The 18,852-nt window shown below is 45.0% G+C and overlaps 3 protein-coding genes across 3 annotated transcripts; 2 read left to right on the forward strand and 1 right to left on the reverse strand.

The window, feature by feature from the left end:
- Positions 1-1,147: 1,147 nt before the first annotated feature.
- On the reverse strand, positions 1,148-6,135 carry LOC118795699 (thioredoxin reductase-like selenoprotein T). Its single transcript, XM_036554382.1, has 6 exons — positions 5,999-6,135; positions 4,040-4,150; positions 3,743-3,869; positions 2,626-2,713; positions 2,189-2,353; positions 1,148-1,588 (listed from the first exon to the last, which is right to left on the reverse strand). The coding sequence occupies exons 1-5, from the start codon at positions 6,133-6,135 to the stop codon at positions 2,229-2,231; spliced, it is 588 nt and encodes a 195-aa protein (XP_036410275.1). The 3' UTR covers positions 1,148-1,588; positions 2,189-2,228.
- Positions 6,136-8,467: 2,332 nt separating this feature from the next.
- LOC118795700 (stress-associated endoplasmic reticulum protein 1) lies at positions 8,468-12,396 on the forward strand. Its single transcript, XM_036554383.1, has 3 exons — positions 8,468-8,676; positions 9,381-9,456; positions 11,322-12,396. Exons 1-3 carry the CDS (start codon positions 8,593-8,595, stop codon positions 11,360-11,362), a joined length of 201 nt encoding a protein of 66 aa, XP_036410276.1. The 5' UTR covers positions 8,468-8,592; the 3' UTR covers positions 11,363-12,396.
- Positions 12,397-13,260: 864 nt separating this feature from the next.
- Positions 13,261-17,993, forward strand: pcyt1aa (phosphate cytidylyltransferase 1, choline, alpha a). Its single transcript, XM_036554138.1, has 9 exons — positions 13,261-13,461; positions 15,131-15,243; positions 15,386-15,485; positions 15,887-16,003; positions 16,315-16,466; positions 16,686-16,764; positions 16,854-16,996; positions 17,326-17,514; positions 17,755-17,993. Exons 2-9 carry the CDS (start codon positions 15,133-15,135, stop codon positions 17,965-17,967), a joined length of 1,104 nt encoding a protein of 367 aa, XP_036410031.1. The 5' UTR covers positions 13,261-13,461; positions 15,131-15,132; the 3' UTR covers positions 17,968-17,993.
- Positions 17,994-18,852: the final 859 nt, after the last annotated feature.

An 18,852-nucleotide genomic window follows, 5' to 3' on the forward strand; every position in this document is an offset into this window, starting at 1 on the left:
TACCAGTGTTCCTCAAACCTGGTCCTGGAAACCACCATGCATGTTGCTTTTCATTCCAGCTCCGAACAGAACACCAGAACATAAAACAGGTGTGACAAAGTCCATCCAGAACCAATTATTGTTCCTTTAAAGGTTAACAGAATACCATAGCGATGACATTACATTCTAATCACAACCGTACTGTTTGAATGCAAGTCCTTAAACCATGCAACAGTGCACACACTACCATACAGCTAAATACAGATCAGGCTACCATACCGAGTAGCTATAAAATCGTTTGGAAAGACATTGGCGCCATCTAGTGGTAACTTTTGTAATGCATGCACCACCAATGGAGAAGCACTGCTTCATGGAAGAAGCTGTCACATGATTCATGACAAAGCATCATGCTTAAACTGTACCGACAGTATTACTTTAAAACCTATTAGAGTAAGCAGAATACAACGAAACGAAGGCCCAATAATGAGAGGAAAGAGCACAGTGTTGGTGATCATAGCTCATTTTCCATTTCACCAACACTCTGAACCTATCAAACATATTGTAATTTTGTTCTAATGAAATTCCTCAAATGTGCACTTAATATCCAGAAGACACTGGCTTTCTAGGGCCAGTGTTACAGAGCCATGGATTAAAATGACTGACATAATCCCCACTGGGACACAGCTACTTTACCTCAGATGCTCCTGATAACACCAGCCTGTAAACAGATTACTGTCTTTACATAAGAAACTAAATGTATGCAACACACTAGTTAGTCTCCTGGGATAAAGGGATTTGCCACTAAACAAAATAACAGAGGTCTTTGCATAGTAAGAGAGATACACCACCCATGTGAACAGCAGATCAGAACCAACCATTAAGAGGTTGTTCTTTCTAGACATTTAACAAAAAATCTTTATAAAATAAAGAGATCTGTGAGAGATACCTACATAAGCATACAATCGGGTTGTCCCCGTCAACTGTCACCTACAGCACAGTGCAAATCCTCCAGAGCACCAGATGAAAATTAGATGTCCAAAATTTCCCCTCAGAGAGTTTCCGTTGTGTGGGTTGTTCTCAGGCAGACATTCTCAGTCATTTGAAACATCAAAACCATCAGACTGGAGATATTATAAATCAGTTAAAATAACACCACTACCATTTTCTGTTAGTCATAATCCTTTTTATTACTCTGTCAGTTCAACTTCCTGCTATAAAAAGAAATATATTAAAAAAATTACAACGGCTCAGAAATTAAATGGCAATTCAAATAAAATCCGTATGATCTGGTTCCTTCGGACTGCATTTCTTTTTCGTATCCTTCTTAACGCTAAATATAAAAACACAGCCAGCAGTGACACCGGGCTGTGGTAGGGCTGAATTTACCGGATAAAAAGTGAAAACTATACACGGTTATTGCACCGAGACGGGCAGCAGTAGTCGAGAAGGCCGGCCTGGCGGCGTGGACCCGCCCCCGTGGCAGGAGGGCGTCTCCCGGGGCTCGGTGAGGATCGACTGGGACATCCGGCCTGCACCTGCAGGGGACCTGTTTTTGGTGCAGGCCTTCATGGGCATCGCCTCACGGCCCGTGGACACACCCGCCTTAAACCTGCAGCACCAGCAGGGAGAGAGATGTAATTACACAGTAAGAAATGTGAAGGAGGAACCGACACTGAGTAGGTTTAGTCGACAATGTTGCAAAATAAGTGCTGTGGACTCATTTTCAATAATAAGAAATGCACTTTTCTTTGGATTTGGTTAACACTTTCACGCGTACGGTGAAACTGGTGTCACTATAACACTAGAATGGAAAAATTCTAGGTAACGTTAGCTTTGAGGAAACGGTGATTTAACGTTACAAAGTATAGCAAATGCGGCGGTGAAAACTATGAGAAGCTTGATAACGCTAATGAAAACATAACGAACTACATCACGTAACACGCGCTCTACATAGAATGAAATAAGTCACGTGCAAAAGGGTTAAAGAGGTGAGAGGGGGACAAAATGAAGGAGCAGAGAGAGGGAACACAGAGGTAACCGAAAGGCTTAGCTTCCATCTGAACGCTAACAATGCAAGGGACACGACGGTATACTGGGGCATACATATGCAGAGCACGTAATTAAGGAGCGCCAAACTGCAAATACATTAAACAATGCATAGAAACAAGACGACAGAAGCCCTGTGCAAATTTTGGGGAGGGAGACATACGGGCTGGGGGGTCACAGGCTCCCAGACGCGGGCACGGGTGTTAGGAGCGTTGGTGTGGAAGGGAGTCCATGTGCACGTTGAGCTTCATCTCGTTCTCCAGGATCTGGACCAGCTGCTGCATGGAGGGCAGGTGACCCGACTCCAGCTTGGACCACACCGGCACATCTACACAGGAGGACACTGAGGTTAGAGCATGTCTGTGTATTTAAAGGCAGGTTATATAGTTAACAGCTGGTTAAAGCATGTCACTTCAGAGTTGACAGCACCCATCATTATAAATCTACTTCAGATGAAACCAGAAAAACAATTTTAGAATGACCTCAGTGCTATTCGAATAATGCACTTAATGTCCCATAATCCTGTTCTGCACGCCACCAATAAAAACAGGGGAAGACGAAGTCGACAAACATAATGGAATAAAATTCCAAAAAGCTTACCATTCAGTGTGATTTCAAAGGCGCCCGTCGACATGCACTGGTTCTCAATCATATTACTGAGGAAGAACACCATCATACAAGCATAGATCTGCCAAAGAAGCAAACAAGTGATTGAATCAAAAACAGTGATAGTTCTCCTAAACAGCACTCTACATCCTCAGAGAAAGCTTCAACAGGGAACAGGGAATAAGCTGTGCTGTGCACTTCCTAATGTAAACACTGGACATTCACTGAAGCAGAATTAAAACCAATTAATTTGTATAATACAGTAAGCATATAGACCATTATTTAGACAAAGTGGTCTCAATCACACCGTCTGCAGAGAAAGCCATAGAGAGCTGACAGCTAAATTCACACTGTTACAAAGTGGTTTGTGCAAGTGCCCTTGGGTAAAGCACCACATGTAACAACCAGTTTATGTTTGGATTCAAGCAAGAGCAACAACCCTAAGTAACTGCTCCAGAGGGAACATTATGTAATCACACTGGTGTTAAGAGTCACTTACAGCCCTCTTCTACTGCAGAGCTGAGCTAAGACCAAAGCGAGCCAGTCTTCTTCCACCTCTACGGTGGAAAGCGGCCATTGAGGTGAAATGCTGTGAGCAATCGCCCAACAGCAACGCAGCTGCACATCAGACTAAACTGTCAGAACCTGGCAGAAACAGTTCACAGTATTCACCAGGGTCAATAAGACGCCATTAATCCACAGGGACGTCATTAGCGTGGAGCACGGATGAATCCCAGAGCTTGACTGGGCGGGACCAACGCCACGCTGGGGTCCCCCCTCAGGACACAGCTGCTGATCTTTGAGATCAATTCTTCTCGCAAATGTAATTTACATATGCCTTTCAGAAAAGGTTCTTCACCAGATCAGAAACAACATATGTTCAGTCTTTTGTTATTCCGGCCTAATGAAGCACGTTGCCAATGTACACTGGGCGTAAATCCCATGCTCACACATTTACATTTTGTGCTTGTGTATTATTTTGACTGCAGCTTGAGAAAAAGGAGGACAAATCGTCCCTGACTAGAGCTGAAAGCACTCTGCTCCGTGACCCTGTGCCCTAAAGCCATGCCCCACCCCACCCCACCTGTCGTCCCCGGCGATGACCTCTCACCTTGTTCTCTTGTCCCCAGAGCCACAGGCCGGGAGTCTGCATGCCGAAGAAAGCAAACGGGTCTTTGCCTAGTATGATGAGCCCGATCACGGCCAGTTTGAACACGGACAGGAAGGAAGCGATATGGCTGTGGACAGGGAATGCAAGATTTCACTCATTCGCACCAGTTCGGTTTCTCCACTTCATTCATATGTCACAACCGAGCGCGAGTGTCACCGGTTGGGAGAGACCGGTTCTTCTGCCCTGCGTGGCGCAGGTCTAGACACCGCTGCTTTGATGTTTGGCAGAATCACTCACCGATAAATTGGCTGGGGCAGGTAGTTCTCCCCTTCGATGCGGATGTCTGGGTAACGCTGGTTCAGGACCTGCATGTACTCCTCAAACACCCGCCGGTACCCTCAGGAAATGCTGGGGAGCACATGAGACTGCATTAGGGGGTGCACTGAAAGCATGTGCACACAATTCACATAGATACACTGAGTGCACACATCACACACACACACACACACACACACACACACACACACACACACACACACACACACACACACACACACACACACACACACACAGAGTGTACACACCCCAACATGCATCACACATTCATCCCAGCCAGTCACACAAACACATGCGCACATACACACACACAAACACAAAAATCACACTGTGTGGCATGCACAATTATGCACGCAACCAGCAGCTATAAGCTAGTGCAAATTTACACTACACACAGTCAATCTGCCATGACCACACTTTTCCCCCACATACCAAACAAATCTGCAATTAACTGCACTAACTAGAACGGAGGAAATGAAAGCAGCATTTCACAGTGAAGAGCAAAGCGCTTTGGAACAGTACGTGTTGCCTGAAGCGGTGTACGTTTACATTACAATTACATTCATTCATTTGACGGATGCTTTTATCCAAAGAGACTTACATGTGAGTTAGAGTACAACACAAGCGAAAAACCACAAAGAGTCAACAGTATTAGACGCACTGCATGAAAAGGTTTCAATGGTTGGCCAGGGAAGGTACAACATAGCTGGCAAAGCTAACGAGTAAGTACCCTAGTGTAAGAATAAGTACCCAAATGACTACTCATTTAGTGCTTCACAAAGGCCAGCTTGCCCATAACTATTGCATATTGCTACACTACACAATGTTAGTTTAGCAGATGCGTTCATTTACATTATACAGACAATTTAAGATAAACTGGGATTGAACAAGCAACTGATGGGTTATGAACCCTGCTCCTTACCACTACACCACACTGCTCGTGCTTAAGATAATTTAAAAAATAATAATAATAACAGGATAATAGCGATCAGACAAACACCCCTCCAACTGCTAATTGTATTAATTAAACGGCAGTGGCAGTGGAGAGAAACTACATCAAAGTAAAAAAAATGATAGGATTTGATAGGATTTCCTCCATTAGATGCATATGTTCCCTAGCCTACGTTACAACAGACATTGAGAAACATCGACCTCTTCTGACATTTCTTGGGAAGGAGAGGGCAAGGCTAAACAAGAGAAAAGCTACGATCACTGGCTTACCGTTGAAGTGGGGAAAACGTACTCTCCACGACTGATCATGTGTTAAACCGGTTTAAAACCTATAATAAGATGCATCTTGAAACCGAGCTTTACGTGTAGGTTTGCCTTAGTCGACCCTTGGATGAAACCATCCACAACAAGAATAAAATATTCCCTTGACAGCATTCTAGGAACGTACCTCAACACGGTTTCATAGCATGAACAATCGCAAAACTAGGGTCCTTGGGATCCCTAGCTATATCGCTGTATGGACATACAGAAACTAGGTTTTGCTAACAGACAAAGGCAATCAATTCACTCATTGGATTAACCAAGGATTAAGTTAAAAATTAGCTAGCTATCCTACTGTTAGCCATCTTCTAACATCACCTTATTTAATAATCGTTGCACGCGTCCAGAAACAGCCTGCTACCAAAAAATATCTAGGTAACTAGCCAACATTAACTATATGAAAACAGTTTTGCAAATGGTATGTCGTTTGGACTGTCGTTGCAGATTAACCAAATTAGCAAACTAGGTTTTGCGAAGGGATTCTCAAGGTTGGCCAGCTTCCTAGCTAGCACAACAGTGCATGGTTCCTTGCTGGCTAAAAACGCCTTCCGGATTTATGTCGGCCTCGTTTCGCAAGCCTGTGAAGCTAGCTAATATTTTATCTAAGATAAGTACAACCGGCGCGTTTCCGTTTGCCCCTTCTCTTACCAGATCTGAAATTTCAGAAGAGGTCCTGTCGCAAACTGCATCTTTAATTTTTTAACGCCACCGTTATCAGCGGTGGCGCAGTACAGAGAAAATACTCCAATAAACAGGAGTGAAAAAGACAGCCACCGCTTCCCCATTCCGTCCCCGTCTCTGTTTCTTCTCGGCTTCGCACTCTTTCAAGCGTTTGCTTAAAAAGCCAAGGGTAACAGGGGACGTGACCTTTGACGTGACGCTGTGGTTGCTGGGTAATGTAGTCTTACGCGTCTTCAGAAAAGACTTCACAGTTTCTCACCATTGAACAACAAAATAAAAGCTGTTTAACTGTCTGTATCATAAGACCACATAAATTGCAAAACAGGCAAACATAAAAGATAATAATAGCTGTTGGGCTGATAGTAGACATGGTGAATCGGTTGACCATCTGGATAGGGTGGGAATAAGAAAACATGCAGACATTCTGCACACAGTGGATCCTGAAACAGATTGTTTTTAATATCTTCCCTCTCTTTGTAATTCCCATTTGTACCTTAGGCTGGACTCACTGTGATATCCCCTGCACTCATGCAGGAGGGCTGGGGTGTAGCAGTATGCATGCAGGCCAACAGCGCACCAGGAAAAATCTGAACAGAGAACAGGATCTCCCTGATTGTCATCTGAGCGACTCACATGCACCTGACAAGCATTGACATTTGACTTGTACCTCTTGATTGGATTAGGATGCAGCCATGCATTTTACTGGACTGGCAGCTGTGGTCCTGAACTGTTCAATAAGGCATCTCGGAACCTAAAAGCACCCCCTTCTATAGGCTATCATTGGAGAACTGCAAACTTTCATGGCAAAACCTTCCGGTTTTACAATGTTCCAGCCTCTGGATCAGAGAGCTTTTTTTTATATCAAGATGCAATAATGTCATAGCGGGAGTCAGACAACGGGGCTGAAGTCCTGCCAGCTTCCCGTCTAGCTAACATCTAAATCAATGCTGACAAGTTACAGGTTGCCTGGAGTGGTACAGTGATGAAACCCTGTCCAAAGCAATCCAAGGCATCCTGGCAAAATGAGGCCAACTGTGTTCAACCCTTAAGGGCTTCTGGTCATTGTCAGCAAATGATACACTCAGACTTGAACTCAGGTCTGAGCTGTAAGGCGGACAAGGAGATTACACAGATGGAAAGGTTAATATTTTGATTTATTAACTGGCTAATAGAATGGGCTGAGCAGAGTTAGATATGTTTCTTTGAAATGGATTTTAGAATAATGAGATTTACTTTCCACAGTGCTGAACATAATGCTCACGGTCACACCAAATGCACAAAAATTAAAACACCTGCAAGAGTGGCAGGTGTCAACCTCAACATTTGTATGCTAAACGTATAATCGGGTAAACATTTTTAACTTTTCAGATCAGACGGCGAAACTCCCAGCCCTTGTGTTGAGTCAGGAACAGCGATTTCTTCTTCTGCAGTTGTGTTAAAGTTAATTGCCATTTTTCAGTGAAACTTTAGCGGTGACTCAGGAGCGGCACTTAGCGCCGGATGACTGAAAAGCACAAATGCACCACGTGACAGCACAGGAGAGAAACACGTCGACAAATCCCGACAGAGACCGTGTCACCACAAGAGACTCGGAGATATCAATCCACCACACAATTTAAGCGGTTCTATATGTTACTGAGGTTGATGACGTATCCTTGTATGTTGTTGGCGCCCCGAATTTATTTCACTGATTATTGTAACAGTGGCAAGATCAAGAAAATAACGGTGATCAAGAATGGCATTTGAAATTGCCATTTTAGCCATCTTTCAATGCGTTCCTGTACATCACATACAGTACAAATTACATTGAAAACCTGAAGATGAGATTGTACATCACAGCGTGAGATGTTCGACTTTTTGGTGGTACCATGCAATTACTGTATGAGATTACTATGTTTTAGCATACAACTTTAGTTCGTACCAGTGCAGAATATGTATGATGCCATTACTGAATTCATTGTGAAGTTGTTTTGTAGTGCAGCAACTAATTTACAGTACAGATTATGTTTTTGTTGCTGTGGGAACACCCTTCATACTTATACAGTCTTTCTTGTTGGGCTAATGATTTTCGATATTAGAATTGTGGCTGTTGAACATTTTCGTATGCAGATTATTATGTGTAAAAAATAATTAATTTGTGGGTAAGAATCTCCTTTGGAATATTGTAATGGTCTCTTTTTTAAAAAGTTATGACATTAGCCTGCAAATATAATCAAAAAGATTTAAGTCCATAATATTTCATCAGAATATTGTCACGATGTACGCTTTGCAGTTTGCACCTCATCGCAATGCACGCTTTAATGCTACACTTCCTGAACTGGGTTTGCAAGTCTTCGTAAAGCGGACTAGGTTACACCACAGGCTCGCGGAAGGATATGGCCAGCTCGGACTGAGGAATTTGGCCTTTCGGTGGGAAGGCTTAAGTTTGTGTGTACGTAGACATTTCGGTCTTCTTTGTCACTCCTTCGGGGTACGAGTGCGGTCAGCTGAGTTAAAATCCAGCGAAACAGTTTCGACTTATCCGTTCCTGAACAATTACAGTATCTCTCCGGACCCTGAAAATGGTAGCAAAACAGAGAATTCGTATGGCCAACGAGAAGCACAGCAAAAACATCACACAGAGAGGAAACGTGGCCAAAAGTTCGGTGAGTTTGGGGCTGTTCTCTGGTTTAGATTGCATACGATCATCATCATCACCCAATGTAGAGGAGTCAGCGTTGGCGTGTGGTTTAAATTTACCTTTCACTTTTTACCTGAGCTCCCTACATAGCATGTAGATTTAAGGCAGACTGTTAATATTTTTATTTGAAAAAGATGTAGGTACCAGTGAACTGGTGTACATTTGAAATACCCCGCAGGTTTACTCATCATAGTAACTTGGATGGCTAGCTAGGTGCTATGTCTTGCTAATTAGCTAGTCAAGTTATACATTTTATTTGATATTATAACTTGGGTAATGGGTTAGAATTTGGTCTGCATGTTAGGTATGTAGCTAACCAATTAAAGTTCATACATGGTTTTTACTTTGGATTTGACTGTTTAATGGCAAAAATAAATCTTGGGCTGTCCGTGTTAGCTAGCCAGCTGGCTACGGCTACACGAAAGGAATGTTTGACTTTGACGTGTATATAGCTAGCCCGCCAGCTCGTTAGCTGACTCGTAGTTTCGATGTAAAAGTATCTTAGCTAGTCTAGCTAAGTTAGTGCAGCTAGCAAATCCTGTGTGTAGATGGTTAAGGTTAGGTATTTTGCGACTATTACTGTGTATCACGGGAAAGTACTGCATATTTGTAGGGTATTTTTCTTACCTGTGTAAAACACCTTCATTGATTCGTCTGTTTGGACCGCAGAGAAACTCCCAGGATGACAAAGTGTCCGTTGGACCATGGCTACTGGCGCTTTTCATCTTCGTCGTGTGTGGATCAGGTGAGTAAATCAAAAACCCATCAAGTAATAGCAACCCCCCACCGATGCCAAGTGAGCAAATACCACACAGAGCGGTACAAAGTTCATTCCTTACCCCCTCTCTGCCCGACCCACGCAACTTGTGTTCGTCAGCCAGGAATTTGATTTCAGTCGAAGAACTGGAAATGCTATGATGTAAAAATATTGAATGCAAGCTAGCGCATTTAGCCGTATTTCTCATTCTGTCAGATGGCTCTATATATGCGCATTGGTGTGCTTGCCAATTAGTAACGAGTTGCATTATCACTTGAGAAGAACCGTGCGGGTGCAACGTTACGCGATAAATGTAGTGTGCAGAAAAGCAGACTGATAAATATCACGATCTTAATTTAGCATTGTTGCTGACACATTCTTTTGACGACAAGTTGCAGCTGTGCTGTTACTCATACGATGTTCCTTACGAGGCAGCCTTTTCTGAGTTTAATCAGGAATAAGTTACTAGGATCTTTCGTCAAGTTATGTGGGAAAGGGCTGCATATTACTGGTGATTTTCTTAATGATTCTGGCGTATAGATGCTTTGGGACAACGTGACCTAACAGTTGTGGTATGGAGAGCTTGCGCTAGTAAGAACAGTTCTTAAGCTTGCTCTGCGAAAACGCAGCGCTCTGAGTTTAGATTTGGGAGCTTGCGATAAGACCGATATCAACTGGCGAGCAAGGGCAGCCTGATAGCAGCTCGCGTGTTTCTCACTGCGTGGTGCACAGGTGTGCTTTCTTACCCAGGTCTCACTCTGACCTTGTAGAGACCTTGTTGATAGGCAGTTCCATTCGGCAAAACAAATTCATGCACCCATATTGTCAGTTCTTGCATTAATTTAAACATTAATTGGGTAGCAGTGAGGTGTAGTGGTAAGAGGCAAGGTTATCAGTCTGATTCCCTGGAGGCTCACTGTTGTACATTACGTTATGTTACTGTCATTTGACACACAACACAACAAGGTAAAACGACTCAAATTGCCTATAAATGGATAACCAAATTAAAAGCCACGTAAGCCGCTCTGCAGAAGAGCATCTGCTAAGCAGACGTAGTGGATATTCATCTCTGTAAGTATCCATTAGTGTATAAATGGATAACATGTAAACACTGTAAGCTGTGAGTCCCTGCAGATAAGCGCATCTGTTAAGCAGACATAATGCAGTGTAATGTAATTCCACATTCACTTGTCTCTGAGTTCATTGCTGTGGAGCAGTTCTGAAACAGTTTGAGAGGAGGTATTTAGGGACTGGGCTTGCTGGCATTTTTGCCCATCTGAAAACACTGTTAGCAGGTGTGTCCACAAGCACTGCTCAGCTTGGCTAATTTTGGTCAGGACTCAATTTGTGATAAGCCTTTTGGGATGGCAGCCAAGAGCAGTGATGTTTTTGTGAGCTAGAGGGGAATTATACTCATCGTAAGTTCCACTCCATTCACCGCAATGGAAACCCGCAAAACACGCTCTTCAAATTCGGCTGAAATTGTTCGGCACAGGTTATGACTCAGGGGTTGTGTAATACTGTGGGATGTGCGTGTGTGGGTGTTTGTCTGTGTGTGTGGTTTCATGTTTTTTTTTTTTTTTTTCATGACATTTAGGTCCATGTGCCTCACCATTGTCTCTTTGTTTGTGTTGACGTTAATAGCAAGAGAGGCCTTTTTTTCTGATTATTGCCCATGAATTAGGAAAATGTGATTATTCACCTTGGAAAGAAAAGTGTTCCAGGGACACTCATTCACTCCCTCATTTTCCTCATATAATCCGTCCTGCCTCACAACAGTCTTATAACTAGTGCTCTTGAGTGAGAGCTGACTCTGAGCTGAGATGGCTGTTGTTTTTCCCCCCCTTCCACAGCAATCTTCCAGATCATCCAGAGCATCCGGATGGGCATGTAAGATGGTGACCTCATCTGTCCCCGGCCGTCCTCCACCTTTCTCACAGTCCAGTGATATCCCAGCATTCCTCTCTCCGATGGTTACACCAGGCCTGGCGAGGCTGAACACCTGTCTGTGGCTGCCTGTCCTTCTGTATCATTTATTCGGTTTTATTATTTTTGATTTGGCGTCGCCAAGCTGTGTACCCGTCTGGTCATTCCTTCCTTGTGCCTTAAACCGAAACAAATTCATGCTTTAAAAAGCCATACTGTTTACAATCCTGCATTCCAGTCCGGGACCCGCGATCAAAGAGGGTGATCTTTTCTGTCAGTCTTGCACAACTTTGTAATCCTTTTTAAAAAATAATATTAAAAAATGTTCCGCTTGTATGGTCCAGCTTTGACCAGGCTGGACTCTCGTTTGCCTTCTTTGCACATGATTCCAGTCTAATTGCATATGATTTCCTCTTTATTCTAAAAGAAGGAGAGTACATTTTAGATGGTTTTGTTTCTGGTCCCTCTCTTTTTTTTCCTATTGGGAATAGTATGCTGCTGACCTTAGTGCTGGTCATATTAGTGGGTTGACAGCACAAGTCTTGCATGAGTCCAGGAAACAAACAGTCAGAAAATGTCAGTGACTTCATTCCACGACTGTATGCAAATGAAACTTAATCGTACGCAATGTGTGTCGTAGGTTTTTTTCCTCTATATTTATGCATCTTAATTCTGTGATCGTGATGTGCTCTGCTCCTGTACGTCCATTGATTGTCATGTTTTTGTTACCTAAAGTAGGGTGTGCATCTTTGGAGCTGGAGACTGGCTGGTTTTCATTACGTCAGCTGTTCCTAACTGCTCATTTGAACAGGGAGTTTCTGCCATTGTGCCATTTCTGCACTGGTTGGAATTGTACAGCCTCCAGACACCAGAGGGTGCACATACCCTACAAGAAGTGAAGATATCGAAAGAATAAACCTGTCTGCAGTCTTGTGTGCCATGTGCAAAGAAAAACTTGCATTCTCTGCTGATAAAAGCAAAACAAATTAAAAAAAAGGAAACAGAAAAAGTATGGTTTGTGTATGTGTATTTGTCAAAATAAAACTTTCAGTAAACTAAGACCGTACTTCACCAACATACACATTGAACACTAGACTGTGTGTTTTCAGATGACCCAGTCAAAGATGTCTTTGTAAGCAAAAGCACAGTGATAAGCATAATTTGATGCTTACTTTCAAGGGGGTAATAGGAGAGAGCCTGCTTTTCAAACATTCTCACCCATATTTGCTTCACCCTTACTTCTCTGGTATGTACATGTTATTCCCTGTTGGTGTACAGGACAGGAGATGTCTCTGGATATCTCTAAATGTTAATTGAATGTGAGCAGCTGGAACACCTGAACCCAACATAGTGACATGAACAGGCCAGAATGTACTGAAAACAATATGTGCTGTTACGAAAGAACACTGGAGGTTAATACCATACTCCTCATAAACCCCATTGCTACTATGAGCTGACAAAAACGCACATTAACATTTTCAATGAAATAAAGATGAATGGTCATTGACCACTGGCCTTTCCTCATTGATATTAACCTTGCTGGTGAAACAGGTTTCCAGCATCAAGATTTGCCAGATGGCACCAGTATGTGTAGTTATGTCTACCTCAGGGCCAGCGGCAGGGCACCTCTGAGTGAAATATGATGAAATGTCTAGCCACTTTAATAGGCTTTTCATGCAGGAAGTTTTACAGTGTAATATCTGTTGAGATCAAAACCGGTTGAGATTAATACAAATATGAAAAAAATTGCTCCCGATCATTTGATGCGTTTTCGGAATCGGCCACCAGGGGGCAGCACGAAATCAGATGGGCGGATACACAGATGGTATCTCTTTGAGGACACCTCACTTCCTACAGGGATGTCGGTTGGCTTGTTGTTCCTGTATGGCTGTCATCTCAGCTGGTCTGCTGTCTCTTTAAAAATACCCAACTAATTCCCGATATCAACACGCCCGGCCTTCAGTCCTCGACATACCGACGGGCCGTGGGCCATCAGTAGATAGTTATTCAACGCTGGGACAGAGTATCACGGGAATATACTCTTCGGACACCGAGTGCTTCATAAGGGTTTGTGACTTCAGTCCGACTTTCTTAGCGAATGTCCGTGGTGTATTACTGGCTGAGTTAACTAAGGAACAAATCTACTGGTTTGCCAGCCAGTAAATACCCACGACATGTCATATTGCCTGATCTCAAAAGCGCGATCACGGAGCTCAGTTCAACTCATGAAGCGCATGGTTAAGATTTGCTTAAAAAGTTTGCAGTCGCTGTTTCTGAACGCGTTGTTTGGTAGGCTAGCTATTTATACAATGTCGCTTAGAAAGTCAGCGAGCTGAATCTCTAACGTTAGTAAATTTACTAAGTTAGCTGCGTTATGCTTGCTTTTCAGATCTGACTATTGGCACCTGCGGTACGATAGCTAGCAGCTGATATAGTCCAGCTAAAACATTAGACGCAAGGTGGACAGCTAAATAGCTAAACGTCACCTATTCAGCTAACGTCAAGTTAGCTTGGTAGTACAAAGTTATCGGACTGGACATCTGCATCTCGGTGACATTAAGAGTCTAACGTTACATATCTAGAAGTGTCACTCCGACAGAAGACAACCACCGCCCCCACCTAAATGTTTGTTCAGTGGCTTTCTTACTAGCAAATCTGGGAGGTGCGGGTGCTGTCAACCAGCGTTTGCATGCTTTTTTGTCGTGCGAAGTAATTAGTTAGCTGGATGGGTAGCCAGTCGAACAATACGTCTTTGTAATAAGCTTACTAGCTGAGTTAACAGTCCAGCCAGGTGTGGTATGAGATAACTAGCTATCCTTATTGAATGAACTTTGGAGTCTATTCGCTGGAGAATGTCGTCTGTAGCTAACTAAGTTAGCTACGTGCCTCTGCCCTTGTCGCAATATCAATGTTAGAGTGACTGTTTTGTTGCAGATGAACGTCTGCGAACAAGGACACTGACTGCAGTTGCTCATGACTTAGCTGTTTAGCTGTCTGGGTAGTCATAAGGTGCTATTTCGATTTCGAGCTCCATACAGGTTGTTGCCCAGCTAACGATAGCTAGCTGTGCTCTGTGCGTGTAAGAGATTTTTTTCCATTCCAGCGCTGCCCCGGTGGCATTTCGCAACCTGTATCTGTGTGACAGGTTCCTTCCATACGATTTCTGGCGGAACTGCTAGCCAGTGAGTCTCCACTTCAGTAAATATCTGTTTCGGTTTCTGAGCTGAGGTCTGATTTATAGTCTTTCCCCGGCATTTCTTTAAAATCAGGCACGCAGGGAGCTTTTCCAGTGAGATAACTGAACCCGCAGTAGAACTGAAATGTATGCATAAAAATGGTTGGTTTGTGCAACTGCGGAAAAATGTCTTTAGTTTTCCTTGTTTTGTGCATTAACAAACCGGTTGGCTGCATACATTTATCTTCGGGTAGCTGGCAATAGTCGTGCATTAAGGCAAGTCACGAATCTCGGGCGTCCTCCCTCTTCCTTATCTGTCACATAGGCTATGGGCTTGGAATGTCTCGTTCGGCTGGTCTGTCCCAGCTCATAGGAATCCGTGGCACGGGAGAGGTCAGCAACTCCGGGTTATGTAATATGACCCGACCAGTTAAACCTAGATACTTTGCAGCACTGCGGAACGGTGGCATCTAAATCAAACTAAGCTTGGTGTCTGATGAGCCGAGGACGGCAGCAGACTGTAATGGGTCTGACTTTGTGCTTGTAACCTGCCTTACACAGACATGGAGCCCCACAGCCCGGAACAACTGATCTCTAGGAAGAGGCGAAGGGAGGGATCAAACGGAGAGGCGGAGGAGGGAGAACGGCCAGGGAAGGTCCCGCGTGTCACCGTGGTAAGTTAGAGAATGGAATGGTAGTAAGAGGATAATAAGCATGTAAAAGGCCCAAGAATGTGGTAAAAAGGTGTGTTGAAGGAGCCCGTGTCATTACCACCATTATCAGTTTGTGCTTGTTACCTGTGTGTTTACATTCCAGGGCCTGAGGGACCCTGCCCCCTTCGCAGATCAGCTAGTGTCCAATGAAGCAACACCCTATCAACGCGTCAGTATGGAGGAGGCCCGGAGGGGCACCCCACGTGAGTCACACTAACACAGTATACACACACCTTCAAAACAAATTGTTATACCCACACTCTACCTGCATAAACCTACACATGCAGGAGGTTATTGCTGAAATCATGCTGAGTTATTGCTGAAATCTGTGCTATTAACACTGAGGAGAGTACACCCAGTACACCTTACATTTATTTCATCTTTTGAATTTATACATTGTTATATCATAATATATTTGAACAGGTTAAGATGACTTCCCCCTTCAAGGGTGTGACACTAGTATCCCACTAAGGACCTGGTCACGGTACCAGTTGCCTGCATATAACTTTGAAAGACCTGTGATTGTGCTTGTGTAGGCAGTGAGTCTTTCATTTAAACCTCACTGTAGTTTTTATGACTGAGCGTCCCCCCCTTTAACCCACAGTGGACCGGCCGGTGCGGGTGTACGCAGACGGGATCTTTGACGTGTTCCACTCGGGCCACGCCCGCGCTCTGATGCAGGCCAAGTGTCTCTTCCCAAACACACATCTCATAGTGGGTGGTGAGGAACACCTTCTTGTTCATTCTTCCAGTCTCTCTATCTCTCTTCCTGTCCGTCTCTTACCCTGTCCCTCCTTCTTGTAAATCTCTCAAGAGAATCTTGTTTGTGGAATCAGAAATCTTATGTTGGTCTGCAGGCCTCTGACAGCCAGTCTGTCTGTCAGTCTGTCTGTCAGTGAGTAAATGCTGTTAAGGAAAGTATGATGCACTTTCCTGTATATATTTGATAAATAATATCTACACCACTCTGAGATTTGTATGAGTAGGCCTATATTTAAAAATGTAGTTCTGGAATATTTACTCTTTCCACAGTCTGCAGTGATGAGCTGACACACAAATTCAAGGGCTTCACAGTCATGAATGAGGATGAACGTTACGATGCAGTTAGCCACTGTCGCTACGTGGATGAAGTCGTCCGCAACGCACCCTGGACGCTCACGCCGGAGTTCCTAGCCAAACACCGGGTAAAGGAGGGAGTGCAAAGATTAATGACAAGATAGGAGTTGCTGTTGTTTGAACATAGGGAGGGAGGGGGGGGTTCTTTTAACATTTCATCATTCCTTTACTGCTGGTAGTAAAAGACTATGTGTTGCCCAAAGATAGCACTGTCTCGCTTTTCCACTGCAAAGCCACCAGGCGGCAGAAAGTTAGATAACAGCCTCTGTCACCTCTCTGCTCCACAGATTGACTTTGTTGCCCATGACGATATCCCATACTCCTCTGCGGGTAGTGATGACGTTTACAAGCACATCAAGGAAGCAGGTGGGCACCGTAACTCAGGGGAGAGGCCGGAGAGAGTGACATGTGTTTTCGCTCTCTGTGTAACCGGCGCTCTCTGTCCATTCCCACAGGCATGTTTGCCCCTACCCAGCGGACGGAGGGCATCTCTACCTCTGACATCATCACGCGCATCGTCCGCGACTACGACGTGTATGTGCGACGCAACCTCCAGCGAGGGTATACCGCCAAGGAGCTCAACGTGAGCTTCATCAACGTGAGTCCCACCTGCTCAGACGTGTTCGTATGTGCCCCGTTGTCACGGGGGGCAGCTGATCAGACTCGTGCAGAACATTCCTTGCACTGTGGTTTTATATATCATTGTGTGAACTGCAGTTACCCTGCACTGATTTATAAATTGCCTGGATTAACACTCTAAAATGACATGGCAGTCAGAAAACAAAGGCTCGACGTGACAAAGGTCACAGCCACGAGTGTTCTCAGTTTGGCCTGTCTGAACAGTGTAAAGCTCTTTCAGTCCTTAACAGCTTTGATGAGAAATGTAGTGACCCTGTGGTGCTACCGGTGTCGCCCCCTGTCTGCCAGGAGAAGAAGTACCACCTGCAGGAGCGGGTGGACAAGGTGAAGCGGAAGGTGCGGGACGTGGAGGAGCGCTCCAAGGAGTTCGTGCAGAAGGTGGAGGAGAAGAGCATCGACCTCATCCAAAAGTGGGAGGAGAAGTCGCGCGAGTTCATAGGCAACTTCCTGCAGATGTTCGGCCCAGAGGGGGCACTGGTGAGCAGGAGCATCGTCAGCTATGTTCACTGTGGCTGTTAGCGACCTTGCATGACAGCAACCTGCAGCAAACGGTCTGATGTATGCATTTTTGTAGAAATGTTGAGTCCAAACCAGAGAGATCAGTACCAGTTTCCTGTTGAGAGCCCACGGGAGCCGAGTTAATGTGTTAATTGCTTTGTAACACGGGTTGTTAGTGCTGTACATCTTGCTTACAGTCATCTCTCCTTCTCTCTACAGAAGCACATGCTGAAGGAGGGGAAGGGCCGGATGCTGCAGGCCATCAGCCCGAGGCAGAGCCCCAACAGCAGCCCGACGCGGGAGCGTTCCCCCTCCCCCACCTTCCGCCTGCCCTTCTTCACAAGGACGTCCCCGCCGCCCTCCCCCCCACACCACAGCGCCGCCCGCGGGTACCCCATCAGCGAGGACGAGGACGACGAGGACGACGATTAGGGCCTCCGCCTCCCTCGCGCCGCTCCTCCTCCTCCTCTCTTCGTTTCTCCGTTCCTCTCTCCGTGCACACTTCCTCCCCCGGGTTCTGTCCTATCTCCTCCTCTCCCTTCCTGTCAAGGCTTTACAGAGGAAAGAAAGAAGCAAAGAAAAAAAATGCAGCTGTAGGAATCGTGCAGGGTTGCACTGCGCGACCGAATCATTTCATGTCCGTTCTTGAGGTACAGGGCGAATCGAGGTCCGCCTGGCCCTCCAGGTCCCTGAGGCCTGCCCTCAGCTGTGAGCGGCACCTGTATCAGCTGTCACTCAGACACGGTGTGTCCTTACCTGCATCACCTCATAGTGATCTTGGCAGGGTCAGGGAGAGACAGCAAATTCACTTGACCGGCCCCTACAACCCACCCCTCCACCCCAACACCCAGCACAACAGTTTACGAGGGAGCACTCACATGGATGTGTCAGTTTGTGTTGTGTCAGTTAAAATGTAGTATGTTTTCTTTTCTTTGTTTTGCACACATTTTAAACCTTTCTCATACGTTAACCACTGTCAATCACTAGTCACTGCTGGTGTTTCTGCTGCTGGGGGCAGGGGGGGACAGAAGTGTATTGGGGTCCCCCTCCCCCCATCCTCACAGATAAGCACACACAGGAATACCACCGTTTTCATTTCGGAACGCTCCCTCACCCCACAGACACACTCTCTACCCTTCTTCCCCCTGCAGCACTGACCCTCGATCAGTTTCCAATTTTGCACAAAAGGGTTGGGTCTGGGCTAGCTGGTCCTGGATCAGTGTTTGGGGACTGTATTCAGAACTGTATTCACTGGACCTGCAGTGAGATCATGACCTTCCTCGCCATCCGTTTCATTCTGCAGTGCAAAATGTAAAA

This window comes from Megalops cyprinoides, chromosome 20 (assembly GCF_013368585.1).
Source record: "Megalops cyprinoides isolate fMegCyp1 chromosome 20, fMegCyp1.pri, whole genome shotgun sequence".
NCBI lineage: Eukaryota > Metazoa > Chordata > Actinopteri > Elopiformes > Megalopidae > Megalops > Megalops cyprinoides.

Bases quoted from the DNA above. Each gene is read 5' to 3' on its own strand.
- LOC118795700 (XM_036554383.1), top strand. From the start codon at position 8,593: ATGGTAGCAAAACAGAGAATTCGTATGGCCAACGAGAAGCACAGCAAA. The intron at 8,677-9,380 runs GTGAGTTTGGGG...TTTGGACCGCAG, and splicing joins GAAACGTGGCCAAAAGTTCG to AGAAACTCCCAGGATGACAA. The intron at 9,457-11,321 runs GTGAGTAAATCA...CCCCTTCCACAG, and splicing joins CTTCGTCGTGTGTGGATCAG to CAATCTTCCAGATCATCCAG.
- pcyt1aa (XM_036554138.1), top strand. From the start codon at position 15,133: ATGGAGCCCCACAGCCCGGAACAACTGATCTCTAGGAAGAGGCGAAGG. The intron at 15,486-15,886 runs GTGAGTCACACT...TTTAACCCACAG, and splicing joins GGCCCGGAGGGGCACCCCAC to TGGACCGGCCGGTGCGGGTG. The intron at 16,997-17,325 runs GTGAGTCCCACC...CCTGTCTGCCAG, and splicing joins TCAACGTGAGCTTCATCAAC to GAGAAGAAGTACCACCTGCA.